General features: G+C 43.9%; 2 protein-coding genes across 4 annotated transcripts in view; one reads left to right on the forward strand and one right to left on the reverse strand.

Moving 5' to 3' along the window:
* The window catches only part of FKBP15 (FKBP prolyl isomerase family member 15), a 48,885-nt gene extending 36,759 nt beyond the window's left edge, over positions 1–12,126 (forward strand). For 2 of the 3 annotated variants that reach the window (XM_039866877.1, XM_039866875.1), the window contains 9 exons: positions 677–848; positions 2,676–2,812; positions 4,508–4,663; positions 5,469–5,621; positions 6,606–6,731; positions 7,283–7,390; positions 7,670–8,352; positions 9,160–9,256; positions 11,498–12,126. In XM_039866877.1, coding sequence (XP_039722811.1) covers positions 677–848; positions 2,676–2,812; positions 4,508–4,663; positions 5,469–5,621; positions 6,606–6,731; positions 7,283–7,390; positions 7,670–8,352; positions 9,160–9,256; positions 11,498–11,572 — 1,707 coding nt within the window. In that variant the 3' untranslated portion in view covers positions 11,573–12,126. The remainder of the gene's footprint in view (positions 1–676; positions 849–2,675; positions 2,813–4,507; positions 4,664–5,468; positions 5,622–6,605; positions 6,732–7,282; positions 7,391–7,669; positions 8,353–9,159; positions 9,257–11,497) is intronic. The other variant, XM_039866876.1, reaches the window with a different exon arrangement.
* Positions 12,127–13,882: 1,756 nt separating this feature from the next.
* SLC31A2 (solute carrier family 31 member 2) lies at positions 13,883–22,197 on the reverse strand. The gene is made up of 4 exons (XM_039866891.1): positions 22,061–22,197; positions 18,461–18,527; positions 16,267–16,456; positions 13,883–15,257 (listed from the first exon to the last, which is right to left on the reverse strand). The coding sequence occupies exons 1-4, from the start codon at positions 22,064–22,066 to the stop codon at positions 15,089–15,091; spliced, it is 432 nt and encodes a 143-aa protein (XP_039722825.1). The 5' UTR covers positions 22,067–22,197; the 3' UTR covers positions 13,883–15,088.
* Between the last annotated feature and the right edge of the window lie 4,897 nt (positions 22,198–27,094).

The raw sequence follows: 27,094 nt of genomic DNA on the forward strand, positions 1-27,094 counted from the left end.
GTCAAAAAAGTTGAAGTGTTCCTTCTTTTATTTATTAGGTCTTTTCTTCCAAAATCTCGCAAAGCAGTAACTCTCATGAGACTGATCTTTACATTATAGTACTACTAGTATACAGTATTACTGTGGAAAAATTAGACTCAGAAGTTGATTGCCATTGAAGACATTCAGTTTAAATTTTAAATATCCTTTTTTATTTAAAAAAATAAGTTTATTGTAGAAAAGTTAGAAAATGGCAGAAATACATTTTTCATGTATCAGATCAGTAACATTTAATGATAGTCTGTGACTATATCCTGTGCCACTGAGTATTCTTTTATAACACCATTCTTAATAGTTGCATACAAGATAGGTGTACCATAATTTGCTTAATCAAGCCCATTTTTAGCATTTTATTTTTCCATTCTTTTGCAGCTATAAATAATGCTGCATTAAACATCCATGTAGCAAAATTTTGTAATCTTGCATAGTGTTTCCTAGGGACAAATTTCTGCAAGGGAATTCCTGAGTCAGAGACCTTGCACATTCTGAAGGCTTGGTTTTAGTTTAATGCAAGTTGAAGGTAGGCTTACCTCCCTTCCTACCAGTACAGTCAGCATAGAATACGTGAGGTTGGGTCATCACTTAGAGACAAAGTACACCCATGTTTAAAGTGATGTCATACTTTGTTACTATTCAGGCCAAGGTGACAGAAGAGTTAGCAGCAGCCACTGCACAAGTCTCTCATCTGCAACTGAAAATGACTGCTCACCAAAAGAAAGAAACAGAACTGCAGATGCAGCTGACAGAAAGCTTAAAGGAGACGGACCTCCTCAGGGCCAAACTCACCAAACTGCAGGCAGACATCTCAGGTATGTCCTTGGTGGAGCGGGCCGAGACTTTGACCATTTATACTTAAGAATATAACTGTTTCCTTCTTCCCAATGCATTTGGCATAATGCTCATGAAGTTTGTGAAGGACTCAGCCAAAAATTAAGGTGGACCAGTATAAACCTACATTATTGCTTGACATAAAAGGCAACAGAAGAACTGACTCTCCATTTAGTTGATCAGTGGCCACAGTTCCACTTTGGACAGGTGTTACCTTCAATATCTTCAGTAGGCCTGGAAGAGTTAATGTGTTCCTCCAACTCATGACAGTGGAAGTGTATGAAAGAGGTGTTTCCTGTACTAGTTGCCTCTTTCCTAGAGGATGGATTGCAACTCTTCAGCCAGCACTCAAGGCCTCTCCTGCTTGGCTTATTTTCCATTATGTTGTTCAGTTCATCCTGGCTCTGGACATACCAGCCTGCCTGCTGCTACTCTTCAGCATGTCCTGTACTTGTCTTGCTTTTTATCCATGCTGTTCTCTGGACTTGGCGTGCCCACAATCATATATATTTGCCTCCATTTCTTTCTAAAATCTGCGTATTTCAGGAGCTTTCTTAGTTTTTTCTAGAAGATTTAGTCTCCTTTAAAATCTTTTGTCTCTGACATCATTATGACCATTATCACATGTTGTCTTTGAACAGCACTATTTATGTCTGCTTTCCCCTCTGGAATACAAGCCCTTGGAGGATAAGGATGTTGTCTTGTAAAGTTCTTTGTAAAATTCTTTCCTCCAAATTAGTGTTAACTGAATGCCTGGTACAAAGGTGGTACTCAAGACATGGTGACTTGAGTAGAAGATCTGGGGAGACCAGCATGTCGATTCATCTACCTCAGTGTATAGAGACAAATGTAGAAGGCACAGATGGGACCAGTGAGTGGGGTGTAGCTGGAGCAGCAGCAGAGTCAGGGAGAAGCAAAGTTTACTTGCCTGATAGCTAAAAAACACTGATGTCAGTTAGTAAAGTGATGCCTTGAAGATAAATCCCTTTTCTTTTAGAGCAGGGGTCCCCAAGCCCTGGGCCATGGACTGGTACTAGTTTGTGGCCTGTTAGGAACCAGGCTGCACAGCAGGAGGTGAGTGGTGGGCAAGTGAGCAAAATTTCATCTGTATTTGCAGCCGCTCCCCAGCGCTAGCATCACTGCCTCCGCTCCACTTCAGATCATCAGGCATTAGATTCTCATTGGAGCACAGATCCCTGATGCCAGAAAGGTTGGGGACCACTGTTTAGAGCATAATCTGGGCAACCATGAGAGACAGTCTTAGATTTGAATGTCATACAGATACCTTTTATGCTTTTGTGCCATTAGGGTCTCAAGAGTTTTCCAAACAAAATAAATTTTGATGCATTACATTTTAATAAAGATTTCAAATAATTTTATTTGAGAAGGGATTTTTTGAAAGCAAACTCTTGGTACAATGTCCCAGCTACTAAAGAACTTGAGACTACCTTACCCAGGCAGTGAGAAAGGGCTGGACCAATACCAAGGATCTGTCCAGTGTGTTGAGATGGTGACTGAAATGGAATTGTAAGAGCGATGTATTTTGAGGTTGTCTCTGACTACTTGGAACTTTTCCATTTTGTATGTGTAGAAAGTGACATATACATAGAGGTAAATACAGGTTAGTGGGGGAGTCTGTTTATGGCTTGATAAACCTGCTGGTGGTGATGCTGAAAGAAGTGAGGGGAAGATGCTGGTGTGGTAGGACTGGGAGATCACAGATGCAGCTTTGAAGAAGCTTCTGTGATGCCAAATAGTTTGCTACAGTTCTGCTTCTGCAGCCAAGTCTCTCCCCTGTTACATCTCAGAGCTCCAAGAATCCTCTGAGCAAGCACAGTCCAAATTCACAAGTGAAAAGCAAAGCCGGAGGCAACTGGAACTCAAGGCGACAGCCCTGGAGGAAGAGCTGACTGACCTTCGAGCAGAGAAGGAGTCTCTGGAAAGGGTAAATTCTACAACTGAAGTTTCTCTGTTGAACCCAAGTGGCCAGGAACCACTATTTAATAAACATTTTAATTTTTCTTTTAAAGATTACAATAGGATGTGCTCATTGTAACAAAATACAAATAAGACAGAAAAGTATATTCTTCCCCTTTCCGATCTCATGCATTAGAAGTAACAGCTGTAAGTGATGTATGTTTATTCTTCTGCCGTGTTTTCTGTGGGTATAAAACATATAGACGCACTCACTTATACATACATATAGCTACATTGATACTATTTTTTTTTTTTTACCAATAATGGGATCATGTTTAATGCTTTTTTAAAGTATTGTGGACAGTGCACTAATAAAAATGAGAACTTTCTCATTTTTTTTAACTACTGCATAATAGTCTGCTACGAGACTGTACCATAATTTAACTATTCTATTGATGGATATTTCTGTTTTCATTTTTTCATTATTTCAAGCATTGCCGCTTTGGACATCCTTGTACTATACAACTAGTTTTGTAGAATCGTTTGTGCATTCCCATAAAATGAATTGTTTGAATTAGAATTACTGGATTAGAGGAAATGCTATACATCGAAATTTTTAAAATAAATATTGCCAGATTATCCAAAATAAGAGTGTGCTAGCTTACACTTCCAGCACTATGTGAGCAAGCGCATTTCTTCATACTTTTTCCAACTCTGCATATATCAATTTTTCTAATCTTTATAAGTCTGATAGGTGAAATATGCTGGTTTATTTTAATATGTATTTTTGTTAGTAGTAAAGCTTTCATATATTTAACACTTATTTGTATTTCTTCTGTGAATTGTCTTTTTAATGTCTTTTTGCCCTCTTTCCTATTGTAATATTAGTTTGATTTGTAAATATTATTAAGGGTATTAATCTTTTGCCAGTCATAGGTGTCACAAATACTTTTCTAGTTTGTTGTTTTTAAACTTTATTTATAGTATCTTTTGTTGTGTTAAAATTTTCATATCAGGATTATATATAGGCCCCATTGAACAAAGTGGAACATTTCTATTTTCTGGGATAGTTAAAATATAACAATAACAAATTCTTTCTGAGGTTTTAGTAAAACTCTCTAGTAAAGCCCTTTTAGCCTAGTGCCTTTTTAGGGGCTAAATCTTGGGTTACAATTTTAGTTTCTTCAGTGAATTTATCAGTTGTTTTTTTTTTTTTAACCAAATTCATTCTGGTTTTTTTGGCTATTTTCAGTTTTTCATTATTATAGATACCACTACATTACCCATCCTTCTAACACACAGTCTTTATGAACATGCTTTATTGCTTCCTTAAGACAAATTAGAATTTGTGGAATTTCTGGGTATGCATATTTTGTAAGTATTTTCACAGGACTGACAAATTGCCATCTAAAGAGAGTATACCAATTTATTTTCCTACCAGTAGGGTTGAAAGTGTCCACTTCCCTGTACCTTTATCACTGTTCAAAGATATTCCCCATCTCTTAATGGAATGGTAGATAAAGCCCTTCTTGGTTTCCTTCTTGTCACAATTTTTCTCACCCAGTAACCAAGAGTGTTAAATATATAGGGAAAATTAAACTAAAAAATGCATTGTTTCCAGAAATGAAGTAAGAACCCAGTGAGGTCACTGACCATCACCACCACTCTCTCTGCTGTCCTCTGTTAAACAGCTAGAGCTGATGATGGTTCTCTTGTTCCTAAGAACCTCTCAGAAAGAAAAAAGAAGTCTGCTCAAGAGCGATGTCAGGCTGAGGAGGAGATAGATGGAATTCGCAAGTCATACCAGGAGGAATTGGACAAACTTCGACAGCTTTTGAAGAAAGCTCGTGTGTCCACAGACCAAGTAGCTGCAGAGCAGGTAATGGGAAACGGAGCACTTTCAAAATAAAAGCAGGTCACGAAGGACTCAGAAAAGCTTTTAGTTTCTTCCTTATCTTTTATGATGAGATTTCTCATTATTGGTGCCCTCACTTTAGAGAAAGATGGAAGAACACAATCCTAATGTATACAGAAGAGCCAGGAATCAGGCGATGAATCTTTCTATTTTTAAACTTTAATGAAAATTTAACTATATAAGTAAAACATGAAAAATAAAAAGTCTTTATAAAAAAGTTCCAAACACAGTTAAGTCTAAAGTCCTCAACCACTAGACACCATCTTTGAGACACATTATCACCCTTGAAAAGGGATTTATTTAGGTAATCAGGGAAGGCAGGGACAGTGGCAGGACACAGCTGGATATGTAGTTCATTTGACAGGGACCTTTCTCCTTGTAAGTTCATAAATTCATATTTATATGTCCATTTAGAGTGAATCGGTACCCTCAATTTGATCACCTCTGGGAATTTTGACAAAAAGTTTCTGAACCTATAAAGTTTAGGGCTTGGACTCCGAAAAGTATGATTACATAATGGCCCTGCCCTCTAGGAACCTATCTAGACAGTCACACCTGTATTTGGTCAGAGTACCTTTTAGATTCCTGACAAACAATGATATATTCCATCTGCCTTAAAAAAAATTTACTTTCAAAGTAATCAAGATCTTTCAAACAGTGTTTCCCTAAGAAGCTGGGCTGTTGGCATATTTGTTTTGCCTCATAAAAGATGGGCTTTCCTACATGCAACTGGACCGCCCAGGATATGGCGATTACTTTTTCTTGGCAGCTGTCTCTAGTACAGGCTGAGCTACAGACCCAGTGGGAAGCAAAATGTGAACATCTGTTGGCCTCCGCCAAGGATGAACACCTACAACAATATCAGGAGGTGTGTGCTCAGAGAGATGCCAACCAGCAGAAACTGCTCCAGCTTCAGGAAAAGGTAGGTGTTTTCTCTGAGCCAAACAGCTTAGGTAGCCCTGTTAACTTGAGGCAAGGAGGTTGTTTGAGTCTTATAGGTTCTTTTGAACCTGAAAGATGTTAATAGCTTGAAAGCAAAACTACACTTGTTCAACTCTCCACAGTAATCTTTCACATCCTTCTTTGGGATGACAGGTGAGTGACTTAGTAAAAGAAAAAGCAGCAGTAGTGTTCTGGAACATGCTTTCCATTACCATTTGATCCTTCATTTATTAAGCAAGTATTTATTGAATGCAAGACACTGTGTTAGGGAAAGGGCTTACAAAGAACTCTGCCCTCAAGAATCTCACAGTTAAGAAAGGGAGACCGAGAGAAACAAAGATGAACATTAAGTGCTGTGAGGCCCAGAAGAGGAAGTGTCTAGGGGAGCAGAGCCTAGGACAAGTAGCTTTGGTTAGGTGAAGAGGCAACAGAACATCCTGGGAAAAGGCACTGAGACAGGATAGAGCATGGGCATGGAGGATCATCTGGCATAAAAAACTAAGAGAGATGGCTTAGGGTCATGGTATGAAAAAGTCCCCATATCTGGAGGTCAATTTTTTTCCTTAAAATACCCAGTTGAAAATCTTTGACTCAAAGATGGTGAAGGCAATCTTACAGGTGAATAGGTTGCTTTTAGTGTCCACTGTTCATATGTCTGCGTGACTAGAATTATACCCCGCCTTTTTTTCATTATATTCTTAACCTGATTAGGAACAAGGCAAACAACCTTGCTGGGAAAGTTGTGTTGGCGAAGTTGTGAGTTGAGATCGAGTGATGGGGAAATAGATACCCTGAGTCAGCCAGCCAGCCAGCTGGGGGTGAGGTTGAGGGTGCAGACACCAGCAGACCTGCGCGAGGTTAACCCTTGATGCTTAGGATGCTTCCCCTGCTGGGTTTCCTGACTTTTCACCTGGTAGGTAGTTCAGGTTCTTGGGCCCACAGCCATAGTGTGTTCGTTTTGCAGTGTTTAGCTCTCCAGGCCCAAGTTACAGCCCTAACAGAGCAAAATGAACAGCACATCAAGGACCTGGACAGAAACAAGTCCCAGATGTCTAGGGTTGAAGCTACTGCTACTGACCCGTCAGAGAAGGTAAGCTGGTAATTTGAAGAAGAAGCAAACCACGTCATATCAGGCATTCAGGAAGAATATGGTCAATTTTTGCTAGCTTTTTTCCTAACTTTAAGGATGTACCACCTGCCTTTCTTAAGTAAAAATCAACCCTTTGGAACCTGTCGCTTTGATGGCAAACCCAAAGAGCCCTATCCCAAGGTTTTGGCAGGAGAAGAGTTGGGGTGGAGGAGCGTGCCCAGCATCTGCTAGCTACCAATCATAGTAGCCCAGAGCAGCTCTAGTGGTGGCCACAGTGGGAGGGAGGCAACAACAAACAGTCTTTAAGCAATCTCGGTGCACATGCTACAGTTTACCTGTCCTTGATAGCCCTTCCATTGAGTGCAGCTCATTATTTTACATTGTCCTCTCCACGTCCAAGCTCATGACCAGCTGTGTCCCTCTGTACAATTCTAAGGGGGCTTCATTTTAGCCTTCCAAACCCCTCTCTAGAATTTAGATGCGTTCCTTAATCACTCGATTTTGGCAGCATACCTTTTGATATGTTTTTCTCTCCTCACATCTTCACATAGGTCAAGAAGATCATGAACCAGGTATTTCAGTCCTTGCGAGGAGAGTTTGAGCTGGAGGAATCTTACAATGGCAGGACCATTCTGGGGACCATCATGAATACCATCAAGGTACAGTCAGTCAGCTGTTGATTGTTTCATTGAAATGGGTATCTTGTTGCTTAAGTACCTTCTAAGGAATCATGAATAAAAAATTATTTAATACTGTTCATCAGTAATTCAGATGCCTGGAATGACTCTTATTTGGACAGAGATGGGCAGCCTCCCATGAGAGGAAGAAGCAAAGTCATTTGAACTAGATGACCAGTTGTGTTAATAAGAACCGAAGAACTAGGGGTGCCTGCTGATTTCCTCTCATTGATCATCTCCCCCTCCTTGGCTTTTGCACAGATGGTGACTCTTCAGCTGTTAAACCAACATGAGGGAGAAAAGGAAGAGAGCAGCAGTGAAGAAGAGGAAGAGGAAGAAGAGCGACCTCGGAGACCTTCCCAGGAGCAGTCAGTCTTGCCCAGTCCAGGACCGTCTCAAGCACCCCTGAGTAGGGAGAGGCAGGAGTCCCCCATGGTGCCGTTGGAGCAGGTAGTCAAGGAAGCTGACCCATTGCCTCCTCAGGCCCTCTCTGCCCTTAAGGATGATATACAGAGAAGGGACGGGGAGCTCACAGAAGCAGAGACGCTCTCGGAAATAAAAGATGATTCCTTCCCACCTGAAGTGGCTTGCGTCCCCTCCCAAAGAGCTCTGGAGCCCCCGACTTCAATTCCCCCTAAGCCTCCGGGCCCTATAATGGTGGACTCTGAGTGTGAGGAGACACTTGCTGCCAGCCCATTAGAAAATGTCTGTGTCGAGGAGCAAGAAAGCGCCATTAGACTGTCCCTGACTTCAGATTCTAAAATGGGGGACCCACTGGCCTTCGGGCCCGAAAGTCCAGGAGGAGAGCCTCAGTCTCCAGAGCTCAAGAATGACGAAGATGTCACTAGCTCCACTGGTCCCTCCAAGGAGCTGTCGAGCACAGAGACAGGTTCTGCAGCTACAGGAGCAGCACTTGGACCCAAGCACTGCTCTCAGCATTCCAGGTATGTCCCCTTGAGCAGAGTTTCAGGGACAAGGTGGTTGTATGTAGAGGTTGTCTCTGTGTTTTCCAGGGCTGGTAACTCATCCCTCAGAGACTGACTGACTAATTCACTTATTCACTAATTCATTCATGTCTTTGATACCCAGTATGTAAAAGGCTCTGTGGTACGTGTAGTAGGCAAGGCAGATTTGGTTCTTGAGTTAAGAAGCTTACAGTCTAATGAGGACTCTTATAAAAGTATAAAAGTATAGTAAGTACTAAAAAAAAAAACACAACAGTATATAATAGAGAATAAAGGCGGAGTTATTCTACTTTCGATAGGGTAGTTAGGGAATGATTCTGAGAAGGTAACATTTAAACTGAGACTTGAAGAATGGAAAGGGGGCTTCCATGCCAAGAGTGGGAAGAAGATATTGCAGAAAGCAGCACATGGAAAGGCCTGCGATTGGAGGGTACATGACACAATGAAGGAACTAAAAGAAGGCATGGTAATTAGGAGAAGGGTATTAAGCTGATGTTGGAAAACTATATAGGGGCCAAGTCATGTGAGATTTCATGTCACTGTTAGAAGTTTGAATTTCAAGTACAGTGAGAAGCTATTAAAGAGATTTAAGCAGAAGAGTGATTTATTAATTTAAAAAATCTCTCTGACTGTAGGTTATGGAGGGAGCCAAGAGGGCTAGGAGGCCCACGTGGAGATGGGAGGAATTCCTGGGTGGTTACAGCTGTTGGATTCTTACCCCAGAACCTGTGGACATTGTGGCCTGGAGTAGGAACAACATTTTCTGTGACTTGATTTTTCTTTCAGTCTCTCTGAGGATGAAGAAGATGAACTGTTTAAAGGGGCAACTCTGAAAGTTCCAAAGCCCAAAGCGCAGTCTGAGGAGGAGGATGAAGATGAGGTGGTAAGGAGATCCCAGGCACTGCTACGTCCTCACTCCGCTACCTGGGGGCCCTTCCCCACTGGCTCTGAGAAGAGAAATGGAGTCTGTTGGTGGCCCACTCCCTGGGCTCTGTGTGCAGGGCCCTGTGGGAGCAGGCTTGGGGCTGGGAGGAGGCAGCTCTGTAAGCATAGTGGGGATGGTCAGATACCACTTTATTCTTAAAAAGGGACCACAACCTCTCTCTATGCAGGAATGATTGTTATTTTAAGTGAAGAAAGTTGGGCCAGTTAGTTCTACATTATAATGCTGAAGCCTCAGGTTTCCTCAGATTGGCTAGGATATTATTTATATTTTAGAATTGGAAAGGACTTGGGAGATTGTCTTATCTGGCATCATATTCAGAGACAAACTGAGGCTCAGGAGGATGATTTACTAAAGCCACAGAGTGAGTTAATGACAGAGCTAGGACTAAACCCTCAAACTCGTACTAGGACCACCTGTTTCTGAGCACTTTCTGCTTCCTCAGCCTGCTTTCCAACGTGCTTCCTTGTCATGTCCTCATAACACCCCTGGGCTGGAAATGGGTTAAGTACCGATGGCATAGCCTTGTTTTACAAAGCTATGAGTGAAGGCCAGGAGGGCGAGTTGCTGATAGAGCTTGAATCAGAGCCCTGATTCTTGCATCTGCTGTCTCCACTGTGCTAAATTCAAGCATCCTTGGCCATCGCTAGGACATTTTGACTGCTGTGATGGGAATTTCACTAGAGTGAAATGTTAGTGGAGAACATAGATCAGCTGCAGGCTCAGTCTATCCCAGGGTCAGAAATATGAGGTGAATGAGGGTAAGTTCTCTACCCTTAACGTATCAACCAGAGTAGGTTTTGTCTTTTGCTCAAACCTTGATAAAATTGCTGTGACAGAGCTGAGATCCTGCTCCTGTGTACAAGAACCCTTCCTTCTTGCCTGCATTTCTTTGGAGAAAGTGTCCAGTGACTGCCCTAAATATAGTTGGAATTTTTTTATTCCAACTATATTGTACTATAAGCAGCATATTATTAGTATTAATACTAATACCATCAAGTTAATTTCTGATACTTGGGTGCTCTGAAAACTAGTTCACAGACATTTGCATTTAATCCTCTATAACCCAATGAGGTAGGCACTTTTATCCCATTTTATAGAAAAGAGGATTGAGGCTCAGGAAGATTAAGTAACATGTCCAAGGTTATATAGCTTGTCCAAACTTAAACAACTGGTACATGTAGAGCCAGAGCTTTAGCTGGAACAGGACAACAGTGTGCTGCATTAAAATCCTGTACTGTCAGAATTTAGAGATTACTTGATTGATGCCCAGAGAGAGATACAGGTCTGTTTGTCGGTGGTGGGAATGGGATTAGCCCAGAGACCTCTGACTACATCACGCTTTTTTCCCTTTGGCTGCCCAGGGAAGTCAGATCCTGAGCCAGAGTAGCTCCCCAGAGCAGAAGGTACTCAGTGTGTGCCTGTCTCTAGTGTCAGTCCCTACTATCCCCATTGGACCTGTTCCCTGCCAATCCAGAAGAAAAAGGCCAGGAGTTCAAGTCGTGAAAAACGGGGAGAGTCTCTTCCATGGCCCATTAATCCCCCTCCGTCCCCTACCTGGTTGGAAGGAGTGAGAGAGGAGCCAGTAAGACCAGGGATATGGGAGGTTGTTGCTCTGTGTTCTTGGGATTCTCCACTTGGTAATGTGGCCAAACCTCTAAATTTGAGTCTCTCAAATGATGAGGCCATGTTCAGAGCCAGCCAGGCCACCTTAGGCCACAACGGTTTTTCAAATGTGATTGTATTCTTCCTTTCCGCCCTTCATCCTCCTGCATCCTCTTTCCTTAGAGCTGCTCTATCTACGTCTGTTTTTTTCTCCTACTCCCATCTCTCCCCTTCAACCCTTCTTTTCCCACACGAAATATGTAAGTTACCGCATGAGAAGAAATCTGTCAAATCAATCCATGTGTTTCACAAATAAATGACAAAATTAGCTAAACAAAGTTGGTCTTTTGTCTCTGTGTTAAAAATTGCCTCCTTTCTCTGCTTGCTTGTTTCTGCTTAATGTGGAAATCTAGGTTTGCTGGCCTCAGAGTTATTCTTTTCAGTAAAACCCTAACCAGCCACCTCCTTTCCAACCTGGAGTTGGAGCCGATGTTGGCTCACTTCACCTTACACAGGTGGGAAGTCCATCTGGTACAGGAACAAGTGAGGACTGACTACTCTTTCCTGTTTTGTCAGAGCATGAAGGGACGCCCGCCCCCAGCACCGCTTTTTGGAGATGATGATGATGATGACATTGACTGGCTGGGATGAAGACCCAGGAAACTGATGCAAAGGTTTCTCTACTGAACCTTCCCTAAGCATGATTTTGCACAGTCAACCCTGGGTCTAGGTGAGCCACAGGGAGAGGTGAAGGTGAGCATTCTGAGGACAGTAGTTCATATATCTGAGTTAGCCAACTTCTGAGCCCACCGCCCCCCTGGCCAGGTGAAGAGAACTGTGGGCCTGTTTTCAAAATGTTGGGGATGTAAACAGCTGATCACGGTTCTGCCTCAGAGTCGCACTTGGAGGAAGGGCTGCTAGGTTCCCCTTCAGCCAATCACCTATGAGAATCCTGCCCTCTTCCAAGCCTTTTATTCTCTTTACCAGCTCTCAGATGGTTGTGGGGAACCCTCCTTTATCGTCTCCTGATGCTCAACTGTGGCCCAGCAATAGGACCTATCACCTTGGGTGAGGGTCTGGTGGAACCTAGGGTGGATTATACTATCTAAACCCCAGTTAACAGCCTTGCCTGCAGTCCTGTTACATGTATCTTTTCTCTGCCTTAAATCTTTGAAACTAAAATAAATATCTCTAATGAACCCTGACTCGAGGTCTTGGGGAGAAATTAAACTTGGTTCTAAGGGCTGTCTGGCTCCTCTCTGGGAATCTAAGGGTAGGGGTGGTAACAGATCTGGGCCAGTTAACATGCATAAAATGTGACGTATTCCCTTTGGTACCTAACTCTGGAACATTAAGCTTTCAAAGAAAGTCACCATTCTTTATTCCCTTTGGTACCTAACTCTGGAACATTAAGCTTTCAAAGAAAGTCACCATTCTTGCTGACTCAGCTTATCCCAGCTGCATTAAAGCTTAGGGCATCATGGTTATCTGAGGACCGTATTCTCAGTTACTCTGCAGGCTTGGTTCTACATCCCAGAAAGCCATGACGAGATGGGAGGGTCCCTACAATACATCGTCATTCATCATGGTACCTAAAAGATTCTTCACTTTGAGAGCAAGTTCCATTCCCTCTGAACTCAGGGCCAGGACTAATGAAAACAGTAGTGAGAAAATATTTGTGGTCATCTTCCAAGGTCTTCCAAAGACCATGCAACCAGTCTTCAGAAAGTAGAACAATTTTAATAAAAAATGTTCCCAGTTTGAAATGTTTATAAGATGGGAACCTGAATTCCTCTTTATTTGGCCTGACATCATCCTTTGTGATGACAGTTTTGAGCCTGTCTCCCATATGTGGAGTTGGGAGGAAGTAAGAACTGCTGTTTACTAAACTTTGTTAGTTTAACAAATAGGCAGTTTTGTTGAGCATTTTACACAGACTGTCATCTCCAGCAACCATTGCAGAAAACAGTTACCCCCATTTAGAAAGGCAGCCAGCCAGGCTCCCTGGCTCTGCCACTTATTAGAGTGACTTTAACTACTGTGCCTCAGCTTCTTCATCTCCGAGACAAGGACAGAAATAGTTTCTACCTTGTGAAGATTGAGCTAAGACTATACAATGCTTAGAACACTGCCTGGCAAATAATAAGCACTACATAGGTGTCAAATTTTTAAAAATTTAACTGGAGAAAATATCAGCCTTTGTGATTTGGCTCTGAAGAATGTTGAAATGCCTACTGAATCTTACTATGTACTCAGTCTATTTAGGGCATGGTTTTTTTTTTGTTTTTTTGTTTTAAGCCCTCTATTATAAAAGCCTTGAATGTATTACATATGTAGAGACTGTATCAAACTAAAGAGGTTGCAGCACACCCCTGGAGATCTCAGTGGTACCCCAGGGGAGGGAGCCTTAGCTGGTCAGGACATATAAATGGATGCATGAGGCTCCCTCAGCAGCTGTACTGGACATTTGAAATCTTATACCTGTTGTGACATTAAGTAGCTTTCCAATTCCTTGCATATGTGGGGAGAGTGTACTGGTCAACCCCGAAGGCATCACATACTATAGAGTTACTTCTTATTATAAATTAAAACATGGTTTTGATATATTTTTGCTTCTACCCTCAGAGAGAGAAGGCGCTAATAATTGTGCCAACACAGGTGTTTATAGTCCGAGTTATTTTTCTTCATGGTCAGTATTTGTTACATGAACAAAAGAATGCCTCTTGACTAGGCTGGTATTGTGGGTGTCTGCCTGTGGGCACAGTGTTTCAGGGCTGGGTTTCCCTGACCACAGAGTTGTCATCTTCATAGCAGATGGACAGACTCAGTCTTTAAACAGCCAGCTCTATAGCCAGCACTGCCGGCTCCATTTGCCCTGCTTAGCTCCTGCAGTTGTTAGAAGGGTTACAGTTGTTTGAAAGGCTTGCTGTTTGAATAAAGGTAAACAGAAGAATGGTCACACACAGTTTAAAAATATATATTTATTAAAATATTTCTTTTTTAATTCCCAAAGCTTAAGACCATCTTTCATCTAGAACATGAGGTACTTAAGCGCAGAGATTACAATACATAGCAGTGGTTTTTTTTCTCCCTGGGTCTTTTGTTTCTTTTTCTGTAAAGTGAAGAGGTTCAAATATCTGGAGAGTCTCGTCTAACTCTACAAATGTAATGCTTTGGTTTGACTGTTTATTGCATCTTCAGTCACTGTCCCCCATGGCATACTCAGTATTTTAAGTGAATGAATTATGTTTGCAATAAGTGAGCAGTAATAAATAGAGGACATTAAGTGTTGAATATTACTCAATGCAGTTCTCTGTTTTGCATAAAAGGATCCGGATAAAAGGAGGCAGTAAGGCCACAAAGAGCTCTTAGACACCTATAGCCATTAGACTGTCTTCCTCCTGCAGGCTGATGGGAGGAGTTCACTCCTTCAGAGGAGCCTGGATAACAGTCCTGCTTCTCTGCCTTTAATCTGCTGTCACTTCCTCTCCACCCAAAAAGGGAAACAGGTCCCAGTAGATGGCTGCCATCCATCATGAATTTTAATTTCATTAAAATTTTTCTTATTAATGTGCAAAATTGCCAACCAGGAGTTCAGTGGGAAAAAATGAAAAAAATCTTAGTTTGTTTGTCAACATGATCCATGGAAGAGGCAATCTGCATGTGTTCCAAAAGCAGAAAATGAGAAAAAGGAGCCATTGTAGTCTCTGTCCCCCAAAGAGAGAAGAGGTCAGGCAGTCCAGTGGAAGATGCTCCTCTAGATAAGCAAAAATCAGGAGAGCAAAGGGTATCTAGAGTCTGTGCCCTTCACTCAGAACCCATCTCCCTGTCTTGAAGATCTTTGGAAATGAAGTTTTGAGTCACACAGTTAAGTCGTCATGGGCTCAGCAATCTTATCCCCAGATTCTGTTCTCTCCATTCTCCCACTGGTCACAGCGGCCTTCTAAAGCATAAGGCTGGGCCTGGGTGGGCTGTCTGAGAAGTAGCTGCCATGGCGTCTGAACTCCAGGAAGCAAGTGCTAGCTTCAGCTGAAAGTTTCCAGGAGCTGGTAGTGAGGTGAAGAACAGCCATCAGAAGAAAAAGGAGTTGTGGGGCTGGAAGTACAATGTCTGGAAGAAGGAACCCCAGCTTCCTCTAGCCCTCAGTGCCTGTACAGCCCACAGGAGCTAAACAAGGCTGAGAAGTGGGTAGGCTAGGTAGTAGCCCACAGCCGAGCCCAGGACCACACCGAGGAAAATCCAAGTGTTGTAGGACATTACAGCCAACATCATGAAGTAGCCAATGACCACCTGAGCGACATGGATTAGAGACTGGCCAAAGTGATACGAAAACCACCTAGATAAAGAGAGGCAAGTTAATGTTGGTAACAAGCTGAAAGCTACGAGTTGGTGTCAGGAAATAAGAACAACAGCTGAGTTTCAGAATCAGCTTATTTATAATCTGTTTACTTAACCCAGGAGATTTCTTTTTTAAAAGACATCAGACCCACTGATAGGGAAGAGGGACTTGTACAAGGAGCTTAGGATAATAACCACTTCACCACATTTAGCTCTGAGCTTCCTGGCATCCTAGGCAAAATGAGAACATATGATAGTAAGCTGTGTCTGATAAAGGATAATACAAAATCATTAAGCGGATTTTTTTTTATTTGAATCTACTGTGGGAGGCAGTATTACAATGGGAAGAACATGGACTTGGGTGACAGATTAGTTTCTAATTCCGCTACTTACTGTGTCTTAGCACAAATGTCTTAACCTCTCTGAACTTAAATTTCTTCAGTAAAAGAGGAATAAGAATACTTCCCTCGCAGAGTGGTTGTGAATATTTGAGACACCCATGTGAGGAGCAGACAGGCTGGTTATACACAGAGTTGGAAAGAGGGCACAATTGGGACCCCGAATGGCTGCTTTACCAGAATGGGAAGGGAAAAAAGAGAAGGGGCTGCTCTCCAACCAAGTTGGATACACTGCTGACAGCGATTCTTTCCATTTGTGTAGGGATGGCTGCAGATCCCATCCTGGGTTGGGGAGCTTTAGTGACCTGCTGGGATTTAGGGGAGGGTTGGGTAGACACCTCTGTTGCTAGACTGAAGCCTGCACCAGAGTTGTAAAGATCTCCGCTTCCCAAGTGGCAGTTCATAGGCCAGGCTCTGGCCTGGGCAGCAGGAGACCTGAGCTCAAGTTCACCTCACTACTTACTAACTGTAAGCACTTTAGCAAGTCCTGATCCTTCCCTGGGCTTCAGTTAACCTTCTGTGAAGTGGGGTTAATGCCCTCTCAGCCTAGCCTACCTCTCTGGATGAATGTGAGAACTCTGCCTATTCCCCACACCCTGTGCCTGTTACCTGAGACGGGTGCTGCTGACTGGGAGTGACTCTGAACTTGAAGAATCCTGGTCTGTCTCTTCAATGAGCTGCTGGCTGGTGAGGGTGGGCATGCTCTCCAGAGCCTGGTGGAGGAGCTTGGCTTTGCCAAACTTGAGGCTTTCATACAACACAGCCAGAAGGAGGACCACCAACACCGAAAGGGCCATACCTGTCAAAGGAAGCTGTGTTGCAGAGATCTGGCCAGGCAAGCAATGCCCCCTTCTAGCACCTTCCCTTGGGACGTGGCACAGGTGGCAGAACAGCATATTCACCCATTCCCTCTTCATTCATTTCATCTGCCTCTCATATCTTCACTGTCTCCCCACCCAGCCCTTTCCTGGCAGGGTTGGCTGACTGGAGTGTGGCTTTGAGATCAGGAAGAGTAACTGCCTGGAAAAGCCAGAAGCCATATACTATAGTCCCCAGCAGCAGGTGGCACAAATCTCTGTCGTGACTTCTTAAGGAAAGAGCATGTATAGCAAGGTCCTGTTTATGTGTATGTACACAAAAAAGTCTGAAAGGAAGGAGATATAGCAAAGGAGTCATAATTAAGCAAATTCAGATACAGGAGGTATTTATTTTCTTCTTGCCCAATTTTCCAAAGTTTCTACTGTGTATTACTTTTATAATAATGAAAAAAAAAGTTATTTTTCAGCGCTTACCCGAGCTGCTGTGCAAAATTAATGGCCAACTGCCACTTTTGTTTTATAAGTAGAGGGATACTAAATGGTGCAGTTATATAGTATTTTATTGGGCTCCCAGAAAGAAATCATCTATAAAAGAAGTGGGTTTTTAAAATATAAAACCATAGGCAATTGTGTGCACATGGTGCAAATCAAACAGTACAAAAAGGTATACAGTGGAAAGTAAGTCTTCTTTCCAGCCCAGCCTCTCAAACCCCACTTCCCTTCCCCAGAGCAGCCTCTGTCAGCAATTCCCTGTATAGCTCTCTAGGAATACTCACTGTATATATAAGCCTTTATTTGTCTGAGTGACAGCATCCTATCTGTGCATACTCTTCTGCATCTGAGGTTGTCATCCAACTGTACCTCATATATGAGTTCCCCTTAGTTCACACATCTACCTTATTTCTCTGGCTTTACAGTATGTGTAGATTTTATTTTCCAAATATGGCCACCTCACTATATCCCATCCTATATGCTCTTACAATGTCAACATTCTTGCCATCAAGTGGTGAGGTCCTTGTTCTCTCCCCTTTAACCTGAAAAAGCTTTTGTGACTGCCTCAGCCAATAAAGGTGGAAGTGATGCTCCGTAACTTCCAAGGCTAGGTCTTAAAAATCCCATACACTTCCCACTTGTTCTCTTGGGATACTTAATCACTCTTGGAACCCAGCCACCCTTCCACAGGAAGCCCAGGCCACAGGAGACACCATATGTAGGTGTTCAGCAAACAACCTCCCGCTGAGGTCCTAGCTAATAACTAGCATCAATCATGCAGACATGAGAGTGAGGAATTCTTCAAGATGACTCCAGTTCCAGCCACTGACTATACCTGCATGTGAGACTTCTGAGTGAGGACTGCTTAGCTGAGCCCAGTCAGCTCAGAACCTTGAGAAAGAATTATAAAATGACAGCTGTTGTTTTAAGCCACTAGGTTAACTCCATAATAGATTACCAGAATGGTAACCCAATATAGGGATGACCATAATTTATTTGATCAGCACCTGCAGTGATGGGTATTTCCAGTGTATTTTTGAGATGCAGTTATTTAAGTTGAAACATGAGTCCATCATGAATTAGTGCCCAATTCTGCTTTTTCAAGTCGAAGGAATACCTTTCTCTTTAAAATCGGTGTCTTATTTCAAGTTCAAGGCTACAGCAGCTGCGCTGGGCTTCTGAGCTAATGCTGGACAGTGAACTCTAGATGAAGGAGGTGCTAGGAGGCAACAGGTGGCCTTGATCTAGTTCTGGCTCTGACAGCTACTCCTTATTTACTGTGTTACCCTGGACAAATCTCTTCCCTTCTGTGGGCTTCAGTTACTAACCCTTGTAATAGAGGGAAAAGCTGCATCCCTAGCCTCTCTCTGGGCCTTTGCAAGGATCAGTAAGATGCTGGAGTCCTTTGCAATCTGAAGGGCAGAACAGAACATACCAATAAAGCGAACCCAGGGTCCCCACTGCCTGGAGCTACAAGGCTTCCAGATTCTTACCTGCAGGACTGTGGACACTCCAGAAATCAAACAGCAGCACCACCTTATCTGAGAAGATGAAATGCATCTAAAAGAGAAGGAAATCTGTGTTACAGGGGGCTTAGGGCAGTGGAAGCTATGGTCTCTAACACCCTCCAGCAGCTTCCTCTAAAGACCCAGAAAAATGGGGTCACTGGACTTAAGTACTGAAAGGGCCATTAGTTGTCATGAGGGCCAAATGAAGCCAGACAGGGCAGGGACTTGCTCAATGTCCCACAATGGGTAGGCAGCAGAGCTGTAATTGAGCTGACCCTGCTCCAGGAGGAAGTGAAGTATGGGGGGTGGCCACTCTCACTGGGCCAGCCAGGTCACAGTGCTCTCAGGTCATGCTGAGATGTCGCCTCCATGCCCTTCAAACCCAATGGGGAAGCACTAGATTGAGGAACAACTGCCTCTTCTTACCCCTGGGCCCCAGCCATTCTTTTCCAGTGGTGTGTGTCATGGAGGGGCCCAGGGACAATTGTCTTCAATGTGTATTCCACAATTATTCACTTGTTCACTAAACATTTGTTGAGCCCAATTCTGTGTCCGAAATTATGGAGAAAGGTTAATAACTTAATGAGCTCACAGCCCTATAGAAAGAATGAAGTTAGAAGCAATGAACATGCAGTGCCTGTCTAAATGCTTCTCTCAAAAAGCACTTAGTCCATCCTGAGTTCGAGGTGGTATCAAGCGTTTTTCACACATTTCACAAGTTTCCTGTGTGACAGGGACCATTAAGCCAATCACACAGGAAGGAAAAATGGGTAAACTACACTCAGAAAAGTTAAGTAATTTGCTTTAAGTTTGCAAAGCTATTAAGTTGACAGAGCTGGGATTCAACTCTGGGTCTAGTTGGATGCCAGCCTGATTGCATTCTAGTACACTATACTGCCTGTGCTATGAGATGGGAACTAGATGGCAATTACAAATAGCCACACCAGGCTTAATGACCATGTTTGGCAAGATTAAAACCAGAGGGATCAGTCAGTTAGTTCACCCTTTCAGGGAAGGGAAGTTCCCCTCTAGACACCAGGTAAGACCTCGGCTAGCAGAATCAGCTCTGCAAACACTGTCAGTGCTAACCAAGTTAGGAGATCCTTGCTGAGTTGGGATAAGCTAGTGGAAACCTTTGCCTTCTAAGACAATGGCCAATTATTAGAACCTTCAAATGTCAGAGCTAGAATTATCCTTTTTTTTTTTTTGAGATAATATAATTGACATATAACATTATATTGGTTTCAGGTATACTTAATGATGTATGTATATATCATGAAATAATCACCACAATAAGTCTAATTAACATTCATCACTGGTGATACACAGTTACACATTTTCTTTTTCTTGTGATGAGAACTTTTAAGATCTATTTTATTCATTTTCTCAGAGTTTTTGGTTCCCTGGTTTTCAACATTTCTTCCAGGGAACACTGGCAAATAAAGTCTTCCTTATAACTCTGCTATATAAAACACAGGATTCTGAGTATAGCAGGGAAAGAGGTCCCAGCTCTGCTAAAACTCAGTGTGAAAAACACTGACCTGGTCCAACTCTGGCTCCTCTCTACCCCTATCTCATTTCCAGGTGAAAATGAGTCCCAAGAGGGGAAGGGATTTGTTCAAGACCTCATAAGAAGAAAATGGAAACCTAGGTCTTTTAAAAATCAGAATTTATAAACTAGCTTTTTATCCCCCTAATGTGAAAGTGGTACTTGTTCAATGTAAAAAGCTGAAATAGTAGCAAAAATAAAGTAACTATCATTTTGAGTCCTACTATGCAGAGATATCCATCCCTCGTTAAGATTTCAGAGAGTATTTGTTGACACGACAAAACGTTCACAAAAGATATGCAAAAACAAACAGGTTCAAATAATTCTGTGGAACTCCATTTACGCTGGAGTTACACTCATTCAACTTCAGGGGGAATCCCAGGCACCAGCTCTGCGGTGGGGGTGGGAGGAGATGCAGTACTGTTACCCCTTCTCTGAGTTCATTTGATCAGGTGGTTGGCATGACTGGAATGTCCCAAGTAATCAGAGAGGAGGCTGGGTTCCTTCTATCCTTGGGCCTAGGCCAGCTCTCTCGGGTACCCCAAAGTGCTTTTGCAGTAGACCTGACTGAACACTCACAAAACAGTAAAATTAATTCAACAAACAAACATTTACTACTGTTGTGCTAGGGGTGTAGATACAGAGATGAGTGAGACAAGTCCTTGGCCCTCATGTAGCTAGAGGTCTATTAGGGGAGAGGGAAGTGAACAGATCATCACAACAGGATGTATATAGTTAGGAAAAAGGAGGCACAATGGAAGCCTCTGGGGTGGTGCTGGGGACAAAGCCCTCTGAGACACCTAACCCAGACTGAGAGGTGGCTAGGACATCTTCTGAAACAGGAGGAGCAGAAGATAGCCAGGGGAAGGTGGACACTCCAGTATGTTCCAAGTTGAGGGTCTGGTTTTGCCTCGCTGGGGAGCGAGGAACCCAGGAGGGACAAAGCCTCACTTAACTCTGGTCTTTCACTGGAGTGATTCACATAAGCACACTGACCTGGGGCTGCAGTGTTCAATTAAAGGGCCCTGTGGTCAGATATGCAAGGGGCAGGGCTCTAATTTAGGATGAATCTCAGCCTCCAGCAGCTGAGTTTAACTTTTATCTGTGTGGTATTCAGGGCCCCACCCGGGGTAGGGAGGGGTTGTGGTGAAGAAGAGAGAAATCCTGATATCTGTTTTCTTCTTTATTTTCTCATTTGGTGTTACTTACAAATTGAGAAAAGCTCCCTCGTTTATAAACCAAAGAGTTTAGCGGGGAGCGGAACGTCGGTGTTCTGCCAGAGACTGCGAAACTTTTCACAAGCCCTTCCCATCTATTTCCCCTTTTAGAAGGCCGACAGGAGGTGGGGGAGGGCGTTTGACTAAATGACCTGTATTGCCTTCCTGTATCTTAAGTCTACGATATTCTTCATGGGATGAAGGAAATTATGATTTCTTCAAAGACCAGGGTCCTGCAAGCTGTCATTATCACCAGCCCGGATGAACCCGACCGAGAAAAACAGTGTATCTGAAACGCTATTTCTGACCCAAGTGTGGGGAAGATGGAAAGTAGATGGGTCTGTTTTTTTCTCCCAAAAGAATCAGACCACGAATTTGCCAAGACAGGGAACCCGCCCGGGGTGTGTGTGTGCCAGGTGTGTGAGCGCCCATGCACCAGGGCTTCCCTCTTTATGGAAGCCTTCCCGGAATCACCCCCAAGCAACTACGCCCAGGGCAGGGGAACTCCCGGATTCGCCTGTCTTCACCCACCCAGCTCCCAATCTCAGCTGCGCCACCGCAGGCGCCCAATACCTGCTCGTTGAGCCGGACTGGCACCCAACAAAAGGGACAAATAAAAAGAAAACCCCAGAGCCACCGCCGACTCTCTTTCTCGTGTCGCCTCAACGCTGTTCCCGCTGTTGACAATGCCAACACACCCCCTCACCAGCCCTCCGCCAGGGGCGGGGGTCACCTAGGGGTGCCGGGGACTGCTGCTCGAGGGGCCCCGCCCCGGCCGCCAACCCAGCGTCCACTTCTCGCGGCGGCGCCCGGACTCACCTCCATGGTGAGCGCTCTGGGTGGGCGCCGGGGCCAGGTCCGCTCACTCCGGTTTCCAGATTCGGAGTTGGTCCTGCCGCCGTCGCGATCGCAACTCGGGCCGCGCGGTCACGTGATCGGAGCGAGACAGGCGCGCGGGCGCCTGGGAGTTGTGGTTCCTACCGCGCGTCCCACTCCGGGCAGCCTGGGGCTCATCCACCCGTCCGCACCCATCACGGAACCCCAGGGGGTCCCCAGCCGAGCCGCGCCGCGGGACCAGAATGACAAGCATAGCGGGGCTACCCTGCATTCCGTTTAGACTCTTACTGTTTTGCATTTATTTGCCTTTTCAGTTATCATAAAATGTTTATTACTCTTCGTAATAAATCATGCGAAGCTTAATCCGTGTTGAATTGAAGATGGAAAGTCCATCATGTGGAGATAATAGCAACAAATTAAGAGTAAATTTAAAAAATTATGCCGCAGGCTTTTAATGTAGCTATTTTTAAAAAATCTGTCCCAATTTGATTAAGAAAAAGCAAAACATGGTTATTTTAATTTGCATTTCTTTGATTACTAAGGTGGCAAATTTTGTTCTTATTGGTTTTTCTACTTTTGTATATTGTCTGTCCATTTCACCCAATCCAGTTTTTTTGGGGGGCGGGGGGAGTTTTCTGCAGGATGAGGAACTTGTAATAGTGTTTAACTTTAAAATATATTTAGTAATCCTTTCCTGATCATCCTATGAGGAAAGGAGCTTCTAAGAGAAACCTTACCAGAAATAGTACTGGTGAACCTTGAGCCTGGAGTGTGACTTCAGTTCAAATCCTGAGCCAGCAACCGTTGGCTATGGGACCTCAGGCAAATGGCTTTACATTTCTGAGCCTCAGTTTTCTAGTTAGTAAAACGAAAATAACAGAATATATGTCATAGGGGTATAGTACGGCTTCAAGGAAGACTGTGTTAAATTCTCAGCCAGAAACTGGCAATGGGAGCTTGCTCAATAACTGGTAGCCATTGTCATTGTTAGTGGCAAATATTTTCAGTCTATGAGAGGACAAGAAATGCAACTGCAAGATGTCAAGCCACTTGCTCAGGGTCACACAACTTCTAAGAGTCTCAATCTGAAAGAGAGTGGGAATGAGAAGAAAGTCAAGGACTGAGGAAGTTCCAGGGGAAGACTATGGGGCCTGGGCACCATAGTCTGAAGAGGTCTGGGAGGGAGGCCTGCTCCTGCAGGGGTTATGCTAGGCCAATGGGAAGAAGGATCATGGGTTTCTTGAAGCATCTGGGCCCCAAGAGCTTGGGAAGGGTTTGGTGACTTGGGTGTAATTTTTCACTCTCTGGGCCTGGGAAGTAGGAGTAAGAAGACTCGACCTTCATACAAGCCGAATCCCGTACACCATCCCCCAACCTCTTACCTCCCATCCATCTTGGGTCAAAGGATTTACAACACAGCTTTATTCATTCGATTGTTTTTGCTGGCTTTGTCACAATCTGATGACCTTCACACTTAGTTCTAACTTCCTTGTGTGTTAATGGTTTTAACACTCAGCCCTAAAATTCTAAAGCTCCCTTGTTCTTTCTGAGCCACCAGAGATGCCCCTCCACCACCTCCGAGGCAGAGAACTGGGGGCCAAATGTATCCCGGCTCATAAGATCACACCACAGCCAGCCAAACCTTGGTCCATAACAATACATTCTTTCCAGATTTTGTATTTTAACAGCCCATGGATTCTCCTTCTCCTCTGAGAACAACAGGGAGTCGGCCCTTGTCCTTCCAGCACACACCTAGAGCCCCCAGACAGAATCCACAATCAGGAAAGATGATGTTGCCTCGGGTTTCACAGAGATCAGCAAAGGACCCTTTACCTTTCGCCCTCAGCTCATTTGTGGTCAGTTGGTAGAGGGAAAACCCAAACAGTTATTTCTTCTTCTGAGGCTCAATAGGGGAACTTGAGGTCTCATGAAAAGATCACATACACGAAATGTTATTACTGCAGAACATTTGGCCTTGATGTGCAGATAAGGGCACCACTCTTCCTTTCTGGGCCACAGTGAAGGGTGTAATCATGACCTCTAACTGTCCCTTCACATGCCAATGATCTACAATTATAAGTGAGCTTGAGGTTGGAGTCAAACACTTTATGGCTAGCAGGACTGCATCTTTTCCATGTAGCTCCATTCAGCTGGCTTCCCATGTTCTCCCACAAACCTCAATTATTTTGTATTAATGCTATGAGTAGCACCATGTATCTGCTGCTGTGTGTGGCACAGGGAGAATGTGTACATTCGAGGTTGGTCAGTGTGGAGACAAGGGCATGTGTGTGTGTGTGTGTGTGTGTGTGTGTGTGTGTGTAGTGGACTTCGTGCTAGTGAGGCTGGAGAAAGCAGGAGCCACGTCATGAACAACCCAAAGGCCATGTTCCAAGTCAGGAATTTATTTCGGGACAAAGAAGAGCCACCAAAGGGTTTTTAATGTACATTTTTCTCCCTGTATGTCCCCCTTTTCTTCCCCAATGTCACTCTCTTAGTGAGGCCTCCCCTGACCACCCTGTTTAAAACTTTAGTCCCCTTCATATCCTTTGTCCTGCCTACTCTGCTTTGTGTTTTCCCATAGTACTTATTAACTTGTAGCATACTATTTAATCCGGTTATTCATTATTTATTTCTCTCCACTCAAATGGAAGCTCAAGGAGAACAGAGATTTCTGTGTTTTTGCTCAGGAAGGTACGCCCAGTCCCCAGAATAGTTCATGGCACAAAACGCACTGTGAATAAACATTTGTTGAATGAATGAATGAATCCGAGCGGACAGATGCTCTGTGCTTCATTGCTTCAGAGGAAGGAAGTGGTAGAAACAGAAGAAGCCTCTGAGACGTGATGGTTTTGTTTTTCATGAGAGTTGTAGCAAGTTTGGGGTGGTTTGTGGAGAACTGAGAAAATAATTTATGGAGAAACATGAGGGAAAGCAGGGCTCCCCTCTTCCCCCCAACCAAATACCTGAGTCTGGACAAGGAATGGAAAACTGAAGGGCCTGAAGCAAGCGGCCCAGGGCCAGCTTTTGGCAGACTTACGGAGAGGGGACGGTGCTGAGCAGACAGGACAGGGGCGCTGTGCCCCAATATGGGGAAGAAGCAGCTGAGATGCCAAGAGGACTTGCAGCCTAAGGAAAAGATAGCAAACCCAAGTGTGACCCTGCCCCCGAACTCACAGACCTGCTGGAGGCAAGAGACCACCGATCGATCATACAAATAGACATACAATTCACTTAGAGGAAGTTAAAAGAAAAGAGAAAAAAGAAGAAAAAGCGAGATCTCCCTCAGGAAACCCTGGTCTTGAGTTGTGAGGTCTTGGAAAAACTTAAACAGAAGCCAGGCAGGTGGGTGACAAGATCCCAGGAGGGCACCCTATCCTATGGCTCTCTCCCTTTTCACTTTCTGAGCTGTGAATACCTTTCCCTGATCACTTAGGAAGATTAGATCCGCCTGATTCCTCTTGTGTAAACATCGAGCTGGGCCCACCTTGACAATCCTCCCCCCAACCCCCGCCACCATTTTCCCTCTGTTTGCAAAGGCTCTCGCTGTCTTCCTGATTCCTATAACAATCCAGGGGCCAGAAGGGCAGACGCATCCACCCAGAGAGAGGGTTTACAGTGAGTCCGTGGCAGACCCAGGCCTCCCAACTTGACCTGGCCCAGTACTGTGGCCAGCACTGTGGCCCAATCCAAAAGGTTGTGAGCAGCCAACCGTTACAGTCTCAGACTAGCCTGTGTAGAATGCAAGATGAGCCCCCTAACTATGGTGGGAACGATTCTCCCAGGGAGGCCCAGACATTTTATCCAAAGGTAAAATGGGGTTATCCTGGGATAACCCTAAACAGAGTCTGAGATCTCATACCTCACTTGCATGGTGGTTTTAAAACCACAAATTCTTGGACATTTCTCCCATTGAGAGGCCAGGTTCTGTTCTCTCTCGGCCAGCGTTAGTGACTCGTACCAACAGAATACAGCAGAAGTGATGGTTTATAGATTCTGAGGGTCACAAAATACTGTTTCGCAAGATAAAGAGAGTTCTAGAGATTGGTTACACAACAAGGTAGATGGACCTAACACTTCTGAACTGTACGCTTAAAATGGTTCAGGTGGTAAATTTTATGTCATGTGTATTTTACCATTTTATTTTGAAACAAAACAAAACAAAACAGGCACCATTCATACAATTCAATATTATTTGGAAGTAAAAAGGAATGAAGTACTGATACATGCTACAATATGTTTGAACCTTGAAAACACTATGCAAAATGAAAGAAGCTGGTCACAAAAGGTCACATATCATAATTCATCCCTTTGTCCAGCGTCTCTATGCTGGATACGTTCCCTGCCCATTAGCCACGTAGTAGGTTATCAAATTGACTTTGCAGTAGCCCAGTACTTGTGTTCAAGTCACCTTTATTTTACTTAATAATGGCCCCAAAGTGCAAGAGCAGTGATGCTGAAACTTTCAGGCACCCTCCTCTATTAACCAAAACTCTCAGTGTAGCATCTTCAAATCTCACATGGCCTTCTCTCTTCTGTGCTGAATCTCCATCTGCCTCTCTTGTGATGACTTTTAAGGCCTAGCAAGATAATCCAGGAAACTCTCCATCTTGAGACCTTTAACTCAATCACATGTGCAAAAGTTTCCTTGACCATATAAGCTGACATTCACAGGGACCAGAAACTAGCACCTGGATATTTTTAATGGCCATTATCCAGCCTATCACAGGGGGCATCGACATTTACAACTTTCCTGTCTAGTAGGGTCTTTATTCAAACCAGAGCAAGCAACGGGACTGCAGACAGAAGAGGAGGAAAATCATAGTTTGTCTGGGCCTTGCTGGGAAGGGAAGTTCTGTGTAGCCAGGGCTGAGGAAGGTGACAGCTCTGAGAATTCTTAGGCGTAGGCTCCCTGCCTGACTTCACAGGGACTCAGGATTTGAGTTGTCCTGACAAGCTTCTCGCATACCTACTGTGAAGTTCTCCACTGCAGCTGCCAGGCCCTGCACACCTGCCTCC

Source organism: Pteropus medius, unplaced genomic scaffold, assembly GCF_902729225.1.
Source record: "Pteropus medius unplaced genomic scaffold, Ma_sr-lr_union100, whole genome shotgun sequence".
Lineage (NCBI taxonomy): Eukaryota > Metazoa > Chordata > Mammalia > Chiroptera > Pteropodidae > Pteropus > Pteropus medius.